At 37.1% G+C, this 22,859-nt stretch overlaps 1 protein-coding gene across 4 annotated transcripts in view; it reads left to right on the top strand.

Annotated features, from left to right (window-relative positions):
• Nucleotides 1-22,859, top strand: part of kst (spectrin beta chain, non-erythrocytic 5 kst) — a 57,144-nt gene that overhangs the window by 16,973 nt on the left and 17,312 nt on the right. For 3 of the 4 annotated variants that reach the window (XM_090154353.1, XM_090154352.1, XM_090154350.1), the window contains exons 2-4: nucleotides 17,411-17,620; nucleotides 20,871-21,038; nucleotides 22,461-22,577. In XM_090154353.1, coding sequence (XP_090010479.1) covers nucleotides 17,468-17,620; nucleotides 20,871-21,038; nucleotides 22,461-22,577 — 438 coding nt within the window. In that variant the 5' untranslated portion in view covers nucleotides 17,411-17,467. Of the gene's footprint in view, nucleotides 1-12,378; nucleotides 12,649-17,410; nucleotides 17,621-20,870; nucleotides 21,039-22,460; nucleotides 22,578-22,859 lie in introns of those variants that run through there. The other variant, XM_090154351.1, reaches the window with a different exon arrangement.

The raw sequence follows: 22,859 nt of genomic DNA, 5'->3' as shown, positions 1-22,859 counted from the left end.
CCTCACCCCTTTTCCTTCTTCCCCGGTTATCATTAGTTAGTTAGTTCCTAACTTCGCCGTCAGAGCGCACATTTAACAATTGCTCGAAGCAAATATTCGGGAACGGGGCGTCCCTGTGCAAAGTACATTAATTAGTCCATGGAAGGACTAGTACGAATTTGTATTTGCCCTTGCCCTTCTGGTCGCGTGTTTTTAAACTGTCGCTACAAGAAATAGCTCTAAAATTTATACAAACGCCGGCATACGCCACCGCCGCCGGTCATTTTGGCCACGCCGAAGACGCCGCCGCCGTAGGCCTAAACGCCGGCGTAAGCCGCCGCCGCCGGTATATTTTGGGTCAAACGCCGCCGCCGACCCATATCAGATCGGCGCAGGCCTCTACTAGGGAGCTTCCATAAATTACGTGAGGCGTTTAGGGGAGGGAGGGGTCGAGCTGAATCTCACGTGGAGGAGAGGGGGGGTTTCGGCAAATATTACGTAAATGTTTTTCCGCAAGAAACTGTAAAATAGTTCTTTTTATAAAATAACCTTGGCCATCTTGTTGAAATGTTGCCTCCCCGCTTCAGCTGTGGATCCGTTTTCTCTAACCACTAAAGAGTTTATGAACTCATTCTTAGTCATTGGCTGAACTATTACAGGGAAACATTTAAACAAGTTGAGCAACCGTAAAGACATTTTATAAAATCAACTATTGTGATAAAACGGTTAAATTTTAGTAGTTCCTTAATACTTAAAATTTAAGTATTTTATTGTTCGATTTTCTCACTGTGATATTAAAATAATTAAGCAAATTGTTTTTTTTTAAATAAACCCAACGCAATCAAACACAGATTCAAGTATTTACACTAAAAAAACGCCTTTTGAAAAATCTCACGTGATATTAGGGGGAGGGGGAGGGAGGGGTCGAGCCAAATCTCACGAAATCTCACCAAGGGAGAGGGGGTCGAAAAATCGCCAAAATCGCATCGCGTAATTAATAGACGCTCACCTAACTTAACTAAACGGATTATTTTAATAATTTCGATCACATTTCTAATACTATTCTAATATTAATTTACGTACACATATTTCTAATACTATTCTAATATTAATTTACGTTCGCATATTTCTAATACTAAAGGTAAGAGGCCACGGTCGAAATATAAGAATTAAAAGACAAACTGGTTAGAAAAGACCGTTAATTTAATAAGATTTAAATCGCAGTACTTTGGCAAAATATGCCTTCAAGGCGGTACAAGATTTGAAAGAAGACTAAACAAAAATAAGATTTTTTTTCCCTTATTTTACCCAAAAATTGTTACAATTTTAACTCAAAAATGTTCCAATTTACCTAAATGTGGTCCAAATTACCCATTTCGTGATTTTATTTTATTTTTAAATTTTCGTAGGTTGAAACCGAGAAAATCCCATGCTTTTTTAAATTGAGATTTTGTTTTTGTTTTAAGTGGTCATAAACATTTTCGGTTGCTATGGCAAATCGAATGGGTAGTGCAGCGTCTCCTTTTGGTAAATTTCATAATTCATAAAGGTCTAAATTACGCCCGACTTTGAACAAAATCGGCAATAAACACCTCGGGTACTCTCCTTGTAAGTTACACCCCTTAACACTCTCGCCCTGTTGAGTTCAGGAATATCTTTTTCGCGTATATTTTTCAATACCGACATAACGTAATTAAAACCGCCAATGAGTTGAGCAATAATTATTCGGACTAAAATATTCGCAACGCAGATTTGTTTCTTCATGATCGGGCGTTTTAATGACGTAATCAAGCTAAAGCGGGGGCGGAGAAAGAATACAATTTATTCCGGGCACGATTTGCCTGGATCGTTAGATAGGCCCTCCTAGACAAACTGTAAATTTGGCTGCCCTTCCCTCTTATTTAAACGAATCCCCGCCGGGTACCACCAAAATATTAATTTGGCCATACCTATTCTATCGTCTACCCGGATTTTTTCATATTGTTTCGAGCCGTTAACTAACACTTAAAACAAAGGCGGACGTACCTACGCTACCATTTTGACCGCTCTACCAAATGACCTTCCATTTTAAACCGATAACTTTGAGGTGACGTTTATCATAATAAACTTGTCTATTAGCCCATCCTCGATGTAAATTATGAGGGTAGCTAAAGCAAATATTGTTTTAAGAGTGTTTTAAATTATATTTAAAAGCGGTTAGTTTTTAAATTAGAAGCGCGAGATGCAATCTTTTAACAAATTAATCAATGATAAATTTTAAAAGTAATTTTTTTTGTAAGCGTGGGAATACATTGTAGGTTGAATAGTTTTATTTTTGCAGTGTTTTGATTGGAATTTCAGTGGGAAACGGTTGGCGCCTTATATTTTTTCTTCAATTACGGACGTAAGTACTCGAAGCGCTTGGTAACTCGCCTTATGACAACCAATCTGGAACTCGTAACTCGATCGGCCGAACTTTCGTTCGAACTCTTGACAAATTTATAAGGAAGTTCAAACGCGTTCGTTTGAACAAGTGCTCCCACGTCATATTTGATGAGGTTAAGAATGAGAAAATCATAGAGACATTTCCTATTTCCAAAGATTCGTTAGGCCTAAGAAATGCTTTGATAAAAACCTGAAACGCTTGACGTAAATTTAGTTTATCCTCTCCGTTGAAATCTGAATTATTTCCGTTTGTTTACATTAAATATACAGTATAGATTGCGATTATAGTCTTAATGCTTTATTCCGTGACATATTAATCCCTTATTCGTTGAAATGAATAGTTACTAAGTTGCGTAGAGCGTGTGGTCTCCATTTATCGTTGTACTAAAATTAATTTTTATACGTGGGCGATCCGATAACATTTTTATTATAAACATTTTTTCTTTAATATAGATTTTTTATAGACTCGTACCCATTTTAACTGAAGATCTTTTGTATCGATTAATTTCCTTTTAATAATGACGCTAGCGACGGATATTATCGCGTTATATAAGGAAATTAATCCAATCTAAGTGTCCTTGGGAACCACCCAACGTTCACAAATCTTTAAGTAGACGATGGTTTCTCTACTGGCAATCAAACCGATCTAAGATAGGCTTTTAAGATCTAGTGTCCATATTCCGGTCTATTTGACGGACAATAGGGTATAATCTGGTGTCCATTTTGTCTCTCATTTCACGCTCATAGCTTGAATTAGTATCACACTATCAACCAAAGTGTTGCTCTATAATAATTATTTCCTTTGTAACAAAATAGTTTATCCTACAAAAATATTTAAACGATTACATTATTAATTTTGAATAAGCTCGGAATTTATTCAGTTTGAAAATTAAACACATTCCTGGTCCCTTTAGTGGTGGGCATTAGATCTTTGACGACGCACAGTGGGGCAAACTGAGCCCAAACCTGGTCAAAATCAATATCTCAAAAACCGTTTCAGACATAAAATATTATGAGGAACAACTTTCTAATTGGAACGAAGTTTCTAAATCTAACGGTTCTCGAGATAAGTTTTCAATGACCTTCAAGAAACGGTTCAAGGTCATCGATGTTATCATTTTTAATTGTTCCGCAACACGTGTTAAGTGCCACAAAAATTCGAAATTAGTACAGGAAACGGTTTTGATGTTATCACCATAGATCGTTTTTAAATTGGATACCCTTTTTAATTTCATATATTTCATGAAAATCTGAACAGAAAATAGAAAATAGGCAAATATCGGCAAAATGTTTAATCGATATTGTGATAAATAATGAACATTCATGAACTTAAATCAAAAATTGTAACTTAATCTACCTAAATTCATAACTAAGTCACATTAATTCTAAAAGGAATATATTAGTTAAAGACCTTTAACGTCGTTTTCCAGAATTAACACTATTTGAGCTACGTGGCTTTGTATAATAGTTTCATAACTCTAAAATATCAATATCTAGTTGGTATTGATATTTCCAAAACTAACGACTGCAAAAAAATATCTTTACCTTGTAAATCAAGCCTGATTGTATACCAAAAACTATGCAAAAACACCTGCTTAAAATTTCTAAAAAAATCTACTTCTACGGAGCCTGGTGGATAATAAAATTTGGCAGTCAAAATTCAAACAGGTCGGTAAATTGTGCGGTGGTTTATAAACCAATATTATTAATTAAAATAAAATGCATACGCGCAATTATTTTTTTTTGACTTTTGACCAGGTTTGGGCTCAGTTTGCCCCACTGTGCGACTCGACAATTCGGCTCGTAGTCAAGCTAGCGACTTTTAATGCCTGTCGGTGTGAAATTTATATTACCGCAGGGCCGACTTGGTTTCTTCATTTATTTTGAATCGGGACCAATTTTCGAGTAGAAAAATGGGCTTTTTGTCCGAAATATCCGACGTGGAACAAGGGTGAATTGGTTTCGGTCATCTTCTCACCCTGCACGGGATGGTGACGCGGGAATACCTGATACCCGGACACACGTGACCGATTTGGTCTACCGATTTTCGCCACCTTTCACTCTCTTTCTCTACTCTGATATTATAAAAGGTGGGTTAAAATGTCGAGCCGCCCCGCGAAAACCAATCTCCGGTCTTGCGCACCTTTGAGTTTTCGTTACGCGTCGTCTGAAATGCGGACGATTTTAAGCCGCGCGAGACCGGAGATGGGTCTTCGTAATAAATGAATTAATGAACCTGGCATTATTGTTTACTGTTCTTTTTTTATCTTTTTTACAAAGTTTTCCACGAATTCGTCCATAGGTTTGCACAATTTCCAGAACAAGTTCGGCAGTCGTAGTGCGTTCTTGGACGAATAATTACTGGACCGGAAAACCAATGGCACGCTTGGTGCTTCTACGGCAGCGCCGCTTGTAACGCCGTGGTGTCGAGTATTGGAAAGATTTCTATCCAAATACTAAACACGTGCCGAATATTAACGGACGACGTTAGGCCTAGCGCTCTTAGCTTACACCTTTATATATCCATTTTGACTAGGCCTTTTAAAATTTAAAATCTTAACTTTCACACAAACTATATATGCAACTTCCTATTTAAATTAGTTAAATAATTACCCTTTCATTTCTATTCCAATACAATTATTACTGAATAATCCAGGGGGGGGGGGGCAAGGGGAGCAATGCTCCTCCCTAGACTTTTACTGGGAGGGGACACTAATGTTATTGCCCCCTCCAACTTTTTGGTCAGTTGAAATCTTCGCAAGGCTCAAATTATCATTTTAAAAGCATATAAAGCTTATAGAACCTCAACTGTGTTTAAATTTCAGTCTTTTCCCGCCAATGTATATAGCAGAAAAATGTACAAATGCATTCGGAGAAGCTACACTTCATTAAAAATTAAAAACCATTCTCCAGACCCCTTTTGGTTTCCCTTTGCCCCCTCCAACTTCTAGAACGTTCCTACGCCCCTGGAATAATCTAAAGTCTATTTCAATTCCAAAAGCCTCACTTCTATTAAAAACAGCGGAGCAGACGACGGAATGCGGGTCATCTGACATTTTTACGCGCGTGTTTTGTATTTGGATAGAAATATTTCGCGATTATCTCGGTAGGAGCGCGTACGGCAATGCAAATTGTGGAACCGGGGATTTTGCTTAGGTTTCGAGTCCAGTAATTATTTGTCAAAGGTGCATTTATGGAAAGGCTCTGCCGGGTGAATCCACATTTTTTACTCAGCTTTTAATATAGCAGTATTATTTAAAAAAAATAGTGTATATACTCTGTATAGCAGCGACCTCTCTTCCCTAATTATTCCGGTTTCCATTTTATTCTGTCAAAAACGTGATGTCACAACCCTACTGTAGATTCATTAATTTACCTTCTCCTGGTCTTCCGTTAAGCAACCCCCTTTTGTTGCACGCTGCAGCCCGTATTTCCGATTCGCGGGAAATAGCGTTATTTGGGATGATAAAGACTGGGATGTTGTGGGTACTGGTGGGAACAATGAAGGTGGCCGCCCTTACCCCGAATAAATTATTTATTTGGGGCTACAGCGAGGTCATCCACTAGGCACCAACGTTTTCTTGTTATTTTTTTGATTATTTACCTAATTTATAAATGGACCACCGGGGACCTATTTAGAAATAAATAGGGCATTTATTTTGATGAGCAATTTGCAGAAATTATCGGGAGACGCTAGATACCCAATAAACGTTGAATGATATAGGCGCTTTAATAAAACCATTTATCTTTTAGATACCCCCCCCCCCTCTCCCTTCGTGGCCAAGTTGGGATTATTTAACGAAATATTATAGGTTACTAGGTTTAGTGTATACTATACTTCAAGTCAAGTGAAGTGAACTTGATTCGATATTCACTTTAATATAGACGCAAAAATTCCCTGATGGCGAATGTCGACGCAAAAAATTTCGGTTAGGCCTAAAGACCCATTTTATCAAGATTAAAGTGTTTAAGGCAGAATTTTAATATAATTTTTTTAAACTGTTTTTGATTCATTAGAATGGTCGTTCGCTAAAATTTGTAATATCAATGCCATCGCATTTTCAAACCAGTTAGCTTTCCCCCACAACGATGGTCTGGGGAAAATACTGCTAAGCAAAGGCTTAAAAGCAATTCGATAAATAATTTTGAAATAACATACTTTTAAGTGACTCAATATTGAAAATATATCCTTTCAAAGTTTTCTAACTACAAATCCTTTGTTAATCTATTTGTCTTGGTCGCATTTTGGTTAAAACATGGAATCCAAATACAATACAAAGGCACCACAAACACGTCCAAAAAATTCGCGGTCAAAATATGGAGACGCGTTATTAGTTCTCTCTCATTGGTTGTAATATACTGTGACGTCATGCTTTCGATGGAAAATAAGAAAATTTCTAATCGAGTCAGAAGATATTTTCTTTTAGTTATCGCAAAAACTTCAGTTTTAGTAAGAAAAATCGTAATCTCATTGATTTGATTAAGATTCGATAATTTTGTATCTTTTTTAGCGGCGTTTGTTTTATAATAAAAACCAGTTCTTTTCCAGGGGCTCTATTCTGTAAACAACGGAAAAGCAATTTGCTATGTAAAACTCACGATATTTGAATTTCCAAATTCGAGAATTCTGTAAAATGTGGAGTGAGAATAAATCAGTACAAAATGTTGACATAATAGGTGTTTAGAAATATTTTGGTGGATCAATGCATCTGCCATCAGGTACCCCTAGCTTTTATTAAACCTGATTCAGGTTTAATAAAAGCTAGGGGTAAGCTGCGCTCAGGCCCGACAAGAGGAGGAAGCCTGTACCATTTACCAGGGCCCGTGCAGCCTTGCGGGCCCGATTGGAAACCAACTAGTATACTTCACCCTTAAAATAGATAGTTAGGGTTCTGAGGGCCCGAAATATTAATTTCGGGCCCGTGCAGCCTCATGGCCCGATTCGGAACAAATGAGTTTACTTCACCCTTAAAAATTTATAAATATATCTAATAGTTAGGGCTCTATGGGGGCCCAAAATTAATATTTTCCCGGGGCCCGGGCCCGTGCAGCCTCGGGTTCCCAATTCGGAACAAACGAGGTAAACTTCACCCTTTAAATGTATAGTTATCTCTAATAGTTAGGGCTCTATGGGGGCCCGAAATTAATATTTTCCCGGGGCCTGGGCACGTTCCTGGGGGCCCTGGCTGCGCTAAAGTTGTCGTAGAACCCGTTACCAGATGATACTTTTTACTCCCTTTAATACTTCCACGCGACTTGCTTAATCGCTTTTATGGAAATATTTGTTAGGTAAATGAGCTTAAATTACCCATTAGAAAGAACACGCGTATAATTTTTGCCAAACACGCGAGCACCTCCCTGTACATATCGATATTTGATTGTGTTTAAAACTTTAAACGCGCAATTTCGACACGATTTCTAGCGATATTTTCCCGATTCCCACTTTTTTGGAGGGAAGGTGGGTGTGTTGTTTTCGGTTTGGCGAAGAGCCGTTCGTTGGTTTGCCGACACTTCCGTCATTCGCGATATATTTCGCCGTGGCCTATTCCTTGGTCGTCCCAAGGCGTAGGCGATTTATTTTCGCGCCGTGTTAGATAAGGGCGAATCGTTAAATTCTGGTAAAAAAATCTGCCGTCAATTATCGATAGACAGTTCCGTCAAAGGCCACGGATGGGGTAAAATCCACGTGGTTCTCAGCTAACCAATATTATCAAATGTAAAGTGGCGGTAGTGGGGGGAGGAGACGCCTAGCCGACGGGAACGCCCTCTCAAGGTAGTGTGCCGAAGCGTTTGTGATTGCGCCGAAAAGTTGCTCAACAAGGTCGAAAGTTATTTTGTATTGGGATAGTCGCGTCCCCCCCGCAATACCCGTATTATCATAAAGGAAGCTTTCAAAATATTATGTTGAGCAATTTGATCTTTCTCGGAATTCGCCTAATGTTTGTGAATTAATAGGAATTGACTTCTAGTTGTTTATTCCTGCATGGTTTGACGCGACGTGAAAATATGGAACGTAGAAAGGAATCAATTGGATAGTTTTAGCCTGTTCTGGAATTTTAAGTGAACTAGGTAATAGTTCGGGATTGGTACTAGTGTAAACTTCATTAAATGCTTTAGACAAAAATACACTTTTTTATGTACAGTCCCGATCAAATGTTTCTGGCCGTTTTCTCTTGGCAGCCATTTTGATTATATTTTATGCAAAGAACCAACTGGGGAGTTTTTGGAAAGAATACCATCTTTTATATCCTTATTTGTGAGAGCTGCCATTTTATTACAGGTCAAGTGCCCGCGACGTCTCGAGCTGATGAGCACGTGCAGGCGCCCTTGCCTGTACTATTTTAATGAAATGGCCTACTTCGTAAAAGCTAGGAGCAACAAACACAAGGAGAACGCAGCTAGCCGTTAAACACGCTAACGCAGTGTTGTGTACAAATTTCATTGGACGAACCTTTACGCTGAACGTTTTACGGGCGGGGGGGGGGAGACAATTTCTGAATTACCCCCTTCCGACGGCAGCAGGCGCTAAAGCGTCTAACCAATGAAAAATGTACGCAAGAAAATGCATGACTTCTGACGGGTTGCATTCTCCTTGTGTGGGGTGCTGTGTTTGTTGCTCCTAGGTAAAAGAGTGTATACCTTCACGAAAATAATATGCAGTGACAAATAATGCTGCCAAGAGAAACAGTCAAACCTTGGATCCTAAAGCATTTAATGGTGTAACAAGGTTGCCACACGCCAGGGAAATGTCAAGGGATTTAAAAATAGGCCTAAAAGGTCAGGAAATTTCAAGAATTTGTAAAAGTCATAGTAAATTCAGGTAATTAAATTTTATCTTGACACTTTTTGAAGGTAATTTTACTCTAGATCTATGAAAAATTCTGTTATTATTATTTAGTTCCTTTAAAGTTTTTTTTAACGTTGTAATAACTTCTGTACTGAAATACAAGTTCATTCAAATTTATTAACTCTGATAAAAGTCAAATATGAAGTAAAAAATTTTCTAATTTTAGCCTTAAAGTCAAGGAAATCTCTTAAAATGGTCAGGGAAAATAGGGAATTTGAATCTGAAAATCTGGTGGCAACCCAGTGGCGGCTTAAGAAGGCTGGGCTCCCGGGGCGGCGGCAGTGTTTTGTGACACCCCCCAGGACCGTGCAGAAGTTTTCGCGGGTCTGTCTTCTTTACGTTTAATCGTTCTGATTTGCACCCCCCCCCCCTCGAGCTTCTCCGATGGCACCCCCTGCTGCCCTGGTACCCGGGGCGGACCGCCCCCCCCCCCCCTTAGGCCGCCACTGTGGCAACCCTGTGTATGCGCGAAAATATTTTCCCAAAAGAATCAATACTGAATTATTTTCCCCTTTTCTGGAACTAAGAGTGTACGCATTTTACTCTAAATTCAATTACACCTGCCACTACTCAAGCCCCTAACTCCACTTTTAAGCAGATAGCCATGACTGTGCAGACGAATAAATCTGATAACTCCTGTTCGTTCGTGCTTTTGAGGAGGATTAGCCCTTTTCCAATATTTTAGGGTCTGTTCAGGTGGGGAGAATAAATTGAATTTTTAATCTTACGCCGGAAGTAAATTCTTTTATAGCGTAGCGTGTGCAGTGAACACGAAGGTTAAAACAACAGCGACGGTTTAATACACTAGACTATAATCTATAGACCTTCAATGGTATATAATTATATTTGAGTGCTATCGCTTATTTGAGGCAAAATAGCCACAGGTGCTAGCTAGGGAAAAGTTTTGCTAGTTCAAGTACTAGTTATCCCGCTCTGTACTCTCGGTTATTTAATTGTAATATGAACGCGACCCTGGAATTTAGTATAAATTGTCCGGAATTAGCCCGCATACGTATAAAAAAATGACCAATGTTGCCTGGGGGTACTGTATGACCCTCGATGTAAAACAAGTTCACTAGTCTCGTATCAAATTATTTTCTATTCTGATATGCCTGGATGGAGCAGAATGCGATCACCAGAGGGGAATTCGTGTTTCGGAAGAAACGTGTCTTTTCCACTGTTTTTTAATTTGGGCTACATGCATTACTCTTGTTTGTGTGTGTGTGTTACAATTGTCAGTTTTAATTCGTGATAGGTATCCTTATCTTGATATTTTGTGGGTCAACCAAAATGTCGCGGTGTTTTCGATTCCATTCTCTCAGCTTTTTTTTGCTGAAAAAAAAACATGTTTATCTCGCCACTTCTGGAATTTAGCTCGTGACAAAAACTGGATAGATATTTTTCTTTTACCTTTTTCTAATTTTTATTTTAATTTACCTTCTATTTGTTAGTCTTACGAAACGTATTGCGTAACGGTTTGGGATTATGGAAAAAAGGTGAATTGTTAAACACCTGGTACACCCGTGTACAGGAAGAAGTTAAGTTGTGGAGTTTGGTCTACTTTGTTCCACAGGCAATACACTGAAGTGACGTGAAGTCATAAGTTCGTAATTATTTTTAACCTAAGTGTGTCAATTCAATATCTTCAACGTGTTAATCTTTTACTGAGCCATTTCTAGATTGACATTTTGGGCAGGACTTCAGACAGTCATTGAGCTTAATACCTGCTCTTTGCAGGGCCGGATTAAGACTTTATGGGTGCCCTCTTTCAATAGCGAGCGAAGCGAGCTAATCGCTTCCTCAATTTATAATTGAGAAATGAAAGGAAAATTCATTTTTCTGCCAGATTTAGTATGTCGTCAGGGGCTAGACGGCAGTCCGTCAGAGAATGTGACAATCAAACGTTTTTGGTTCATAGGGGTGGACGCATTTACTAAAATTACTCCGGAAAATATTTTGTGAAAAGCAAATGATTAAAGTTTTGTACTTTTATTTTTTTCGAACCCTCTTGGTGCCCCTTGTAGGCTTAGTGCCCTAGGCCCAGGCCTATTGGTTAATCCGACCCTGGCTCTTTGGCTCGTGCAAGGAGTCCTGCGCTATATATATTTTTATCGGTAGAGGCGCTTTTAAATAAATAAAATAAATATATAATCAGCTATAGGCTAATACCCTAAGCCATCTAGCGACTTTTATTGCCTTTTATACAGGTGGCCAGGTTATGTCGCGTAGGAGGATGGGGGTAAAACCCTTCATGCCACGCGAGCCAACAGCTCCATACACGTATTATTACCTTTAACCTCTACAAGTTTTATGGAAAGGGGAAGGAGTTATTCCGAGTTTTCACCCAGTGCCACAAGTTGGTATCGAACCCGGCTCCTCTTGCTGCGAGGCGAAAGTGCTAACCACACCGCCACCCCACATATTATAGGTATGACGTCAATTTCACGTCGCTCCACACCACATAGGTATCAGTCATTTTTTCGTCTAACTTAAAATAATTATCATTAAAAAAATGAATTAAAAGCTTCGAGAAACTAGCTGTAGAAAGCGTTAAAAACTTAAAAGATTACGTAGGGGTATGTTATTTGTCTGTAAAACAAATTCGAGATAGTTTGACATTTAATGTGTGTTAGATACAATGCACTTAAGCGCAAAAAGCTTTTTTAGCGTATCAGAGATTAGGGTATTGGCACTCCAAAACAGATAACCATTGGCGAAAGATATACGTCAACAATATATAACGGTGGCATCACTTACTGGCTTAACGAAAAATATAGCGATCCTATCTTTTTTTTTTGGAAACTCGTCTTAACTCGTACTCGAAATTCCTGCCTCGCTTATCTCGAATTACCTAATACCTCAATCCCCAATCTTATCAAAAATCCATTGTTGCGTTACCAAGCTGGAGAAGAAGACTATTTTAAAGGGCGGCGCCGAAAAGGCCACGAAAGGGGGTATAGTTTACGTAAAGGAAACGCGGGATGGAGTTGACGGCTGACTTCCGTCCTAACTATGTAATAATACAGTGGGAGTAGTAGACCTAACGGTTTTCTCCTCGACTCGCGATGAAAGCTGAGCCGTTTTTTCCCGCCATTTGGCGCGTAACTTTCCGCTACTCCAATAACCCCTATATTTGGGCATTTTCTTGCCGAGAATAGCTCGCTCTAAGCCTTGCACCGAATTAGTTTCCTCTTCACGACCGGAAGTGTCACGATCTTACGACGAAATTTTCTAACCTCGCTTTTTTGGTCCTGTTCGAATTCACCTTTAACACCAACGATATCCGACCGGTTGAAAATGGATAATTGTAATTAAACCCAACTGGATGCTATTAATTGTTGAATTTCGACGCGCGGTGAGTGACCGTACGTCCCTCTTTTTTTACTGTACAAAGAAAGGTAATTGTTTTTACATTTTGACACGGCTAACATTTTCAATGGATTTTTTCCGCCTTTTGTTTTGTCTCGTCAGTTTTAAACGATCTTTTGTAGATTTTTCTCTGTCTGCTTCACTATGGGTGTAAAGGCCTTTATTTTTAACAGATAGCTTTACAAATTACGTACAGGGAAACAAACATTTAGAACGAAGCGGTTCAATTTCAATTCCTTTATTAGATTACACCATTATTATTTGGTTACGGTGTAGATTTATTACGAAAACAACTAACACTATTTCATGAAGTGATTTATGTAGAAACTATAAACCAAAGTTTAAAATTTTGTCACAAAAATGTTTTTCGCGGGTGTTAGATAAATTTTTTTTATCTTTGATTAGAAACGCCATCTGGTAAGACTTCGGGTATTTAAAAATCGACCGCTAATGACGTTACCCATGTGAAAGCATCATCTTCTTTGTCCAATATATATATATCCAGGGTTGCCACACGTCAGGGAAAAGTTGGGGAATTTAAAAATGGACCTAAAAAGTCAGGGAATTTTCAGAATTTGGGAAAAGTCAGGGAATTCATTTTTATCTTGACACTTTTGAAGGTATAAGTTTACTCTAGATCTATGACAAACTCTATGATTATCGTTTTTTTCCTTGAAAGTTTGACTAATTTTTTTAACATTGCCATAACCTTTTTACTGAAATATAAGTCCATTTAAATTTATTAACGAAATTTTTGGTCTTAAAAAGTCAGGGAAAATCTCTTAAAATGTTCAGGGAATAGTCAGGGATTTTGAATCTGAAACTTTTGTGGCAACCCTGATATCGGTGAATTGTTTTTGTAATATAACAGGTTTTGGTAATTTATTAAAGATTAAATAATCCTAATTTAAGCCTATTGAAGTCCGAGTTAGTCGGATATAACTGTATTGAAGTTTTGTAAAACACCTTTGTATCGTTATTTCCGCTAGACAATATTTTCCCCATTCACCAAAATATGAAAAACGATGCCTTTCCCCCGCGTTGAAAAATCGTGCCTTTAGAATTATTCTTCAATGATGTAATAAAATAGTCGTTTGACCATTATACCGAAAAGAGTTGAATGATAATTTCTGGTTTTCCTTTAAAAAAATGTCATTTGTGTTTTTTTTTAATCTCTGAAAATATGGTGCTCCAGCGCGTTATTAATCCAACCGGTTCTTTTTTTTCGTAAGATGAGTCTACGTACGATTCGCCTACGGGATCCTCTTATAGCTTCGTAACGACGAAACATAACGGAGATTGCAAAGCGTTGGTTTTCAAACCTGATATCTTTGAATGAATTTCCGGATTCGGCCAAGTTTTGCTTACATTTTTTTACATTAACTAGAAAAGATATTTAAAAGCCGCCAAACATTCCACGGTGAACCATTAAATGGGCGGATTCATTTCGAAAGTTTTTAGAATTTGCATATACTTCGATTAACGTTGTTGAAACAAAAAAACAAGGTTTATTTGATTAAAACTATCTCTATCAAATATTACCAAGTCTTATCAGAACGTATACTTGAAGTTAAGTATTCATAATCATATATTATAGGTAATGTTATTCGCGTGAAACATGTACCTTCAAAAAACGTCTCTTAAGAAAAAGTGGTGTTGTAAGTCGGAAAATTTTCCAGAAAATGGCAGAGGCCTTTTTCCGGAAGATTTTCCGTATTTTTCCGAAAACAGTGTTCATTCCATGATTAGTCTAATACATTGTTTGCAAATTTAAATAAAGAGGCATTTTCGCCTCATTTTTTCGAATCTAAAAGTAAAACTAAACCTCTAGACTAGTTTAAACTGATTAACAATGTAACACTATTAATGTTTTGTAATATGTTTACTGATATTACACATTTTATATCGATAAAAAGTTAAAAACATTAAAAACCCTTAAAATGAAATTTGTTTAATTTTTTTATTTTTCTGATTTGCAGAAAAATTTCCGCATTTTATTTTTCTGAAAAATTAACAACACTAAGAAAAAGTAGTGCGGGTCGAAATTCGGTATATTTTACTTTCTAAAATTATCTTATATAAATCGGTAAATATCCCTACGGCAGGGCTCCCACCAGGTCCCTAAAATGCCTAAAAGCCCCTACTTTTTTTCGAGGTCCCTAAACCACCATAAAAGCGGGATTTGGTCACTAAATCACCCTATTTCTAATACATTTGGTGAAAAGTACCATCGGCCTAAAATATTTCGTAGAAAAGCGAAAAAAACCCGATTTAATGTGATAGAATTATTACAAAAAATTATAGTTATTTTTGTGATCGATAAAAGTTTTTTTGAAATTAAAACCAAGTAATTTTGGTGATAAAACATAAAAAAAATGAAAACTAGTCAGTTTTAAAAATTTGCTGCTTTTAAAAGAATAAAGATCTTATTTTTGTTTATTAAAATGGTCCATATTTGGTTCCTACTTTAAAATATTTGGTTCCTATTTCAACCTATTTCTAGCCAGAAAAATCCCCTATTTCCCTATTTTTTTTCAGATTTTGGTGGGAGCCCTGCTACGGTGTAATTCTTACATTTTTTATATTCTCCGGCGGAGGAATCGTTAGGTTTGAACCGTAATGCAGTGAATGCCTCCGCGGCTTGAAAACTACGAAGGATGATACTTATCTCGTATGATATTTATAATATACTTCTGGTCTTACCGAACCCTCTTTTTTTTATCTCGGATATCGGATTTGTAGGAGTTAATTTACTTTTGGTTCTGTTAAATTAATTGAGACGGCGTAAAATTTCTGCCGATTAGTTTTAATTTATTTTCCCCGTAACGGCAGTACATCGTGACTGACTTTAGAAGACGGAGACTCTGCTTACTTGGCAGTTCTGTCGAAGCTACAGTTATTAAAAAGTAAATTGCGAAATGGTTCTCTGTAATCTGAGAACTAGAGTTTGTACGTGAATAATTAAAATTCCAACGTGTATATAGACAGTACGAGAGGTATTCTGTTGGAAAGTTTTTTTAAAATATTTGTTGAACCTTGTCCGGTTCGACGCAACTTTTATTTGAAGTCTCACGAAAACGTGGTGCTCCAAGAAACATTTTTTGTTACTTAGCGGTTTCCTTTGACAATTAATTGTTAATTAATAGGTTTATGGATAAAACTTGGCTACCTTAACGTCAGTTTACGGTAATTTGTTGATGGCTGATTTAGCTAGGGTTGATTTAAATCAAATGTGATTTCAATGGAGATTTAAAAAATGGGGAAAAATTGGTTCTAAACCATTCCAATACAAAGCATATTTTAGATTATATAGCCGATATATTTAAAAATCAACAAATAAAATCAGATTTAAGTAATAAATCGATTGATTTGTTTAGTTAAAAATCGATTGATTTGTTTAGTTAAAAATCGATTGATTTGTTTAGTTAAAAATCGATTGATTTGTTTAGTTAAAAATCGATTGATTTGTTTAGTTAAAAATCGATTGATTTGTTTAGTTAAAAATCGATTGATTTGTTTAGTTAAAAATCGATTGATTTGTTTAGTTAAAAATCGATTGATTTGTTTAGTTAAAAATCGATTGATTTGTTTAGTTAAAAATCGATTGATTTGTTTAGTTAAAAATCGATTGATTTGTTTAGTTAAAAATCGATTGATTTGTTTAGTTAAAAATCGATTGATTTGTTTAGTTAAAAATCGATTGATTTGTTTAGTTAAAAATCGATTGATTTGTTTAGTTAAAAATCGATTGATTTGTTTAGTTAAAAGTCGATTGATTTGTTTAGTTGAAAGTCGATTGATTTGATATTTAGTTGAAAGTCGATTGATTTGATATTTAGTTGAAAGTCGATTGATTTGATATTTAGTTGAAAGTCGATTGATTTGATATTTAGTTGAAAGTCGATTGATTTGATATTTAGTTGAAAGTCGATTGATTTGATATTTAGTTTAAAAATCGATTGATTTGATATTTAGTTGAAAGTCGATTGAATTGATATTTAGTTGAAAATCGATTGATTTGATATTTAGTTGAAAGTCGATTGAATTGATATTTAGTTGAAAATCGATTGAATTGTTTTTTTATTAAAAAAAGTATATCTCCCTAGATTTAGGTGGCCATTATAAATTTCGTCATTTTGCGAACTTATAAATAGCGTGCATCAAGCGGAAACGTTCGAATGTCATTGGCACTAAAGGGCCAACATCGGACGAATGGCAGAATGTAGGCCTAGACGACCAAATCGCCTTGCGTAACTAATTCGGCGGAATTAATCAAAAGTCCATCGCCATCCACACTTCTCCAGCCGTGAACCGCGCATTCTGTATTCCGCGCTCGGATTTACGCGCACGCTTTTGCCCAACAAGCGTAAATAAATATTCTGAGTTTCTGACATCATTCTACATAGTTTAATTAACGCCGGAGCCATCTTGCGGCCAGTATTGCACGCTCTTTTACATTTCTGGTTTCGGTTTGTTCTATTCTATCAAACAATATTGCAGTGCGATAATTAATTCGTACGTTGCTCGAAAGAACAGTGCGAACATATCCGACTTTCCATCACTACTTGATTAGCCAACCGTGTTCGGATTTAATATTATGACATGTTTTGTTGGGTAATTCGTTTAACGCCTTTAAATGTGGTAAAGTCTGCGGTATTGATACGGTCTTAAGATGGTAGGCCTATATTTTCCGGTACGAGATGCGTTTTGTTTTAATTTTTGCAGGAAATTGTTATAAGACGTGTATAATTTTCGGAATTTTTATGAAATATATTTTTCCTCTATCAATAGGTGTGAAGTGGACGATAAGGTTACGCGATGCCGATGCCTTGAAAAAAAGGGGAAAACATGAGTTGGACGTTGACGACTTCTGGGATGACTCTGTCCCAGCGCGAGGACACTGTCAAGTTCGAACAAGGCCGAATTAAAGCCCTCCAAGAAGAGCGCATTCACATTCAAAAGAAAACTTTCACCAAATGGGTCAATTCCTATTTACAAAAGGTACGACCTTTTTCGTTTTAATCGTGATCGGGGCAGAAACGGAGCCAAGCCTACATTCGTTATCATCAAAATGCGAATGCTTGAACATTTTCTTAAATCTATTACGCGAATTATGGAAATACTTCCTTGCTTAAAATTAATTTGGTAGTCTTTCGATTTTTCGTTGTTGCGAAAATCAAAGCCCATTGATATACTTATTTGTTTTACGTCGTACGGTTTAGGTCAAACGTATATTGCCGTCTTCGACTGAGAAAAGTTCGGGCTTCCTCGGCTGTCATTGACCGGGATGTGGAAGGGGGGGGGGGATCAGTCGGGGGGGCTTCTGAAATTATCCAAAAGGGGGGAATCTTTTTCGCCACCCCCTTTCTCCCTTCTCTTCGAGGGCGCCCGACATTGCCCTCCCTTTTTCCTGCCCCTGCATCAACAAAACTAGGCTTCTCCTTACATCTGCCCCCCTCTCTCCCCCCGCCTGCTCTCTTCTCCATCTTTTCCTCAAACCTCCATCCATGGTGGCGGGGATGCATTCGGATCATGTTCTATTATATCGATCCACATTCTACGCCATACATTGTAGCACGCCACTGATTTCACTGTATAAATTTCGCTGTTTACCGCGTTTCCTATCAATTTACGTTTATAATAGAGCGTTTGATTGGAAACAAAAGACTTTGGTTGTTGGAAAGACCTTTACGTTATACCAGAAGTATATAATATCTTTCTAAGAGACTATAGGACATCCTAATGATATTCGCTTGAAACATGTACATTCGCAGACTCTATTTGATTTTTTCAAAAATGTTTTCTAAGATAAAAGTTAGTTTCAAAATATATTAAATCGGTAATTTCCATTAAAAATTGCCTCGAATTTGCATGTTTAATTTTTACGTCCTAGATGGACACTTCTCTTATAAGAAATGCGTTACGTGCTTCTGGTTATACGTAAGGATTATACAGAAATTTAGCTTGCTTTAAACAGTGTACATAATGGACATTGGAGACAATACTGTATTTACTCGCATTCGACGTAAATTTTCGACCGTTATTTTTAATTATCGATCTAGACTATACTAACATGATTTGCCCAAACAATATTTACTTCAATCAAGTTTCCACCGCCATATATTGATAATAATATACCGGCTAGTGGTGTCGTGGATTCGACCTATATATGTGGCCTGTACCCGTGTAAAGCCCATTGTGATAGTCGCCAAAACATTTGTTTATAGGATGATTGCCGGGCCAGACAGGTTACCGCCTAGAGACCTGTTTATTGATTTGGATCCTTCCTATGGGGACGAGCGTACTCCATTTTCCCACGTGAATCATGTTCTCTCGTCGGATGCGAACAGAAACCAACTCCCTTTCCCCCACTTCCCCGTAGCCAAATTTTATATTCCACGGCCCTGTCATCCCTCCCCTTATCCTCATGACTGTCCCTTAGTGTGGGGGGGGGGGGGGGGGCGATGAGCAATCCTGTTTTTACAGATTTTATTTCATCCTCCCGCGGTAGCCCAGCACTCGGCCCTCCGTAGCTTAGTAGATCCATTTTGGTTTTTAGTCGGGCCAATCTAGCCTGGAACGTGGTCAAGACACGGTGGCCCACCATCGCCCACGTTAAAATCTTCGCCACTCTCTTTAGCGTTAATGAAGGAAACATCAAAAATCTTAAACACTTAAGAAAACACAAACGCTTACGAAAGAAAACACAAAATGCTTAGGAAACACGCGAGCGTGAAAAATTCCGGGGCTGGCTGTTAATTATTCGTAGCGCCCTCCTCCCTTCTTTCTCTTAAGTGAAATTTCCCTTTTTTCTCGGGCACTTTTAATGAAACTACCATTTAAGGGGTTTCAAGGGGGGCAGATTTTTTGACGTTATTTTATTTTTATTATTTTTTTGTACGTGCCTGATTTGTAGCTTGTTTTCTTAAGGTTTATATAATTTGTCTACGAGATCGTTAAGAATTATATCGCGCACAGAGGCCTCCCTTTTCTCGCGTTTTCGCCTGCCAAATTATATGGCTTTTATACGTATTAAAGTAATTACGTCTTCTTTTAGTTTTTCTCGCCTTGTGGTCCTGCTTTTAACTTGGATTTCTCGCGCCAAGTTATCATATAATTGTACGATTTAAGCACTTTCAATTTTATTCTTCTTAAAGATTTATTTCCGTGAAATGGCCTTTTCAGATGATTTTGGTACATTTGTTCGAATTTCATTCGTCCGAACGGTGGTACAAATGTCCGAATGCCGGAAAACAGGATCGTATGTCCGAAAACTTACTTCATTTGCCCGAAAAATTTATCACACATTTTGTTGGTGATTTAGTCGTTCAATTTATGTTAACTTTACTGGCGAATTTCATTTGTTCGAATAATCGTTTGTCCGTTTTTTCGAACATTAGGAATTGGTTGGTTTTTTTTTAAATATTATGAATATAAGAAAATAGTAACATTAACGTGAACCTAACCTAACCTAACCTAACCTAAAATATCCACAACATTCAACGCAATAGTTGATTTTATAAAATGTCTTTACGCTTGCCCAACTTGTTGAAATGTTGCCCTGGAATAGTTCAGCCAATGCCTAAGAATGAGTTCATAAACTCTTTAGTGGGAGAGAAAACGGATCCACAGCTGAAGCGGGGAGGCAACATTTCAACAAGATGGCCAAGGTTATTTTATAAAAAGAACTATTCCCACTTATTAAGAAACAACGATATTTACAATGTAGTTTTTTATTTTTAATTCTTGCACTAAAAAAATCCGGACAAAAAAAAACAATAAGAAATACTAATTTAGCGACAGAATTCGGACAAGTAATGCTACCGATTCGGACGAATGAAACAAACAAGTTGTCCAATTCGAACAATTGAAACATTTGTTATTTCGGCGGTTCGGACGAATGAAATTCGAACAAATGTACCTACCCCTTTCAGATAACATAATCTGTTAATTTCATTCCACCGAGAAAGACATTTTCCGAAAATAATTCCTAAATTCCATTAAATTATTACGTGATCGAAGGAATTTAACTAAAATTACATAAAAACAAATATTTTTCATTTTATTTTTAAGCATAGAAAATTTATCATACTTTTAGCTCGAGATATCAACAAATAATAATTTTGGTACGGAATTTTAATTTAAGTAAAACATCTTTTTAAAGAAACACCTCATTTTTTTATTCTTCCAATAATATAATATAATATTGATAATTTTTCTCTAATTTTTGTATATTTTTGTGTATTTTTAGGCCCGTTTGGAGGTTGAAGATTTGTTCACCGATTTGGCAGATGGTAGAAAGCTTCTGAAACTTTTGGAGATTATTTCGGGGGAAAAATTGGGAAAGCCAAATCATGGACGCATGCGCGTTCACAAAATCGAAAACGTCAATAAATCTTTGGCGTTTCTACACACTAAAGTAAGTTTTTAAGTCGCCTTGTTCATACGTCTAAAGCAATTTTCCAAAATGTTCGCCAAATTAAACCTTAAATTTCCAAATAAACTCGTACGAAATGATTAAGTCGCTTCAATAATAAACCCTACCTTAACTCTTAGTAATTTATTAAGATTAATTTCGGAGATATTCTGTTTTTTTATGTACTGGAAGAACGGGAAAAATCAAGTTTTTTTCTCGAAAAAATTCCAAATGATATATTCAACTTTAGCTTTTTCTCGACTCAAATTTTCTGTAAAATCGTTTACTCTCGCGCGGTAACTGTTGCAGGAGTTAGATCGTGAGGTTAAGATTCAGGGTCATCTAATCAGTAACGTTTTAAGTACGGAGGGGTCTGATCTCGTAAAATGTAAAAGAAATCGGTAGCATTGGGTTGAAATAAGGAGGGCTTTTTTTTTGGGTGAAAAGGGCGGTCTTTGGTGGTATCGGCTAAACGGTTGGGACCTAAATGTAGAAAATGACCATGAAGGTTGTACAATCACGTAAAACGGATGTGAAAAACTAGTTGAAAAAAAGACTCGGTTCATCGCGCTCTTTTTTATTAACTTATTATTGTTTTCGTCCCGTCGCCATCCTACGTGCGTCTCTTTGATCTTGAGCTTCCCCGAACCATCGCCAGGGGGCCGTGACGAATAGGGAAGACGGTTCGTTGAAACGCGGCCGCCAATCGGAAGTCGCAAAACCGAGCGACCACCCCGCCAAATTTATTGTCTGAAAAATAATGTGCAAAATAAGCCTCGTTATGGACTGATACGCGTTTGAGAAGGGAAAAGATCTTTAAAGTGGTCGATTTTTAAATACTCTAATAGATGGCGCCAACTGTCAGAGACAAATTTTTAAATTACCCAAAACCGCGAAAAATATGGTTTTCTGTTTTTTTATGCGGAATTTTTAATGAATATAAACAGAAGTTTATAAGATCTCTTAAGAAGTATCCTAACAATATAAAATGTTCAAATTACACTATGTACTAATTAAAAAATCATTTTTCCGATGTAATAGTTTTAAAAACTCTACTTTGCTCCCGCACTATGTTTACGTCAGAGTCGTTTTCGTCTCTAAAGCATTTGATTAACGACGCACCCCTGCGATTAACATTAGCAGGGTAGGGATACGATTACTCGTCTAGTAAGAGATATATTATACTCTTCTGGTAGAACCTTCGAATATTGCTATATTAATAAATCGGTATTTTTTCTTTTCCGTCAAAAGGTGTAAATTGGCGCCATCTAGTATGAATAAAAGCATTAAAATTTAACCTCTTATGGCTTCGTTCTAAATGTTTATTTCCCTGTAAGAAATCTGTGATTTGGTCGATTGTTTTGTAGTTGCTGACCAGTGTATATTGTTTCGGTATTCGTAAATGTAATTGATCTTTTTCATTAGGTTCGACTGGAGAGTATTGGTGCTGAAGACATAGTCGATGGAAATCCACGTTTAATTTTGGGCCTGATTTGGACCATCATTTTGAGGTTCCAGATTCAAGAAATTGAAATCGACGTTGTAAGTGTATTCGTTTCGCAACTCTGCTAAAACCGCGTTTTTCGTGATGGGAACTTAACCTCGATGAGTCAGGTCGTCTGTTGTAGAAGGTACCAAGAGGAGAGCTAATACGCGTAAAGTCTGTTCGCGGAGAGATGCTACTCAACCAGCTGGCTATGTATTAAAGCGAGTGACAGGTTATTAAACCTGGTGCGTAAAATTGTAAACCAATCAACAAACCGAATTTGCAAACTATTTTTGACTAGACTTATTAATAAATAAACAATTCGAGTGGGAATTTGT

The sequence above is a fragment of the Leiobunum rupestre genome, chromosome 7 (assembly GCF_980474605.1).
Source record: "Leiobunum rupestre chromosome 7, qqLeiRupe1.1.hap1, whole genome shotgun sequence".
Taxonomy (NCBI): Eukaryota; Metazoa; Arthropoda; class Arachnida; order Opiliones; family Sclerosomatidae; genus Leiobunum; species Leiobunum rupestre.
Note: the sequence above shows the minus strand (reverse complement) of the source record. Positions and strands in the feature narration are given on the sequence as shown.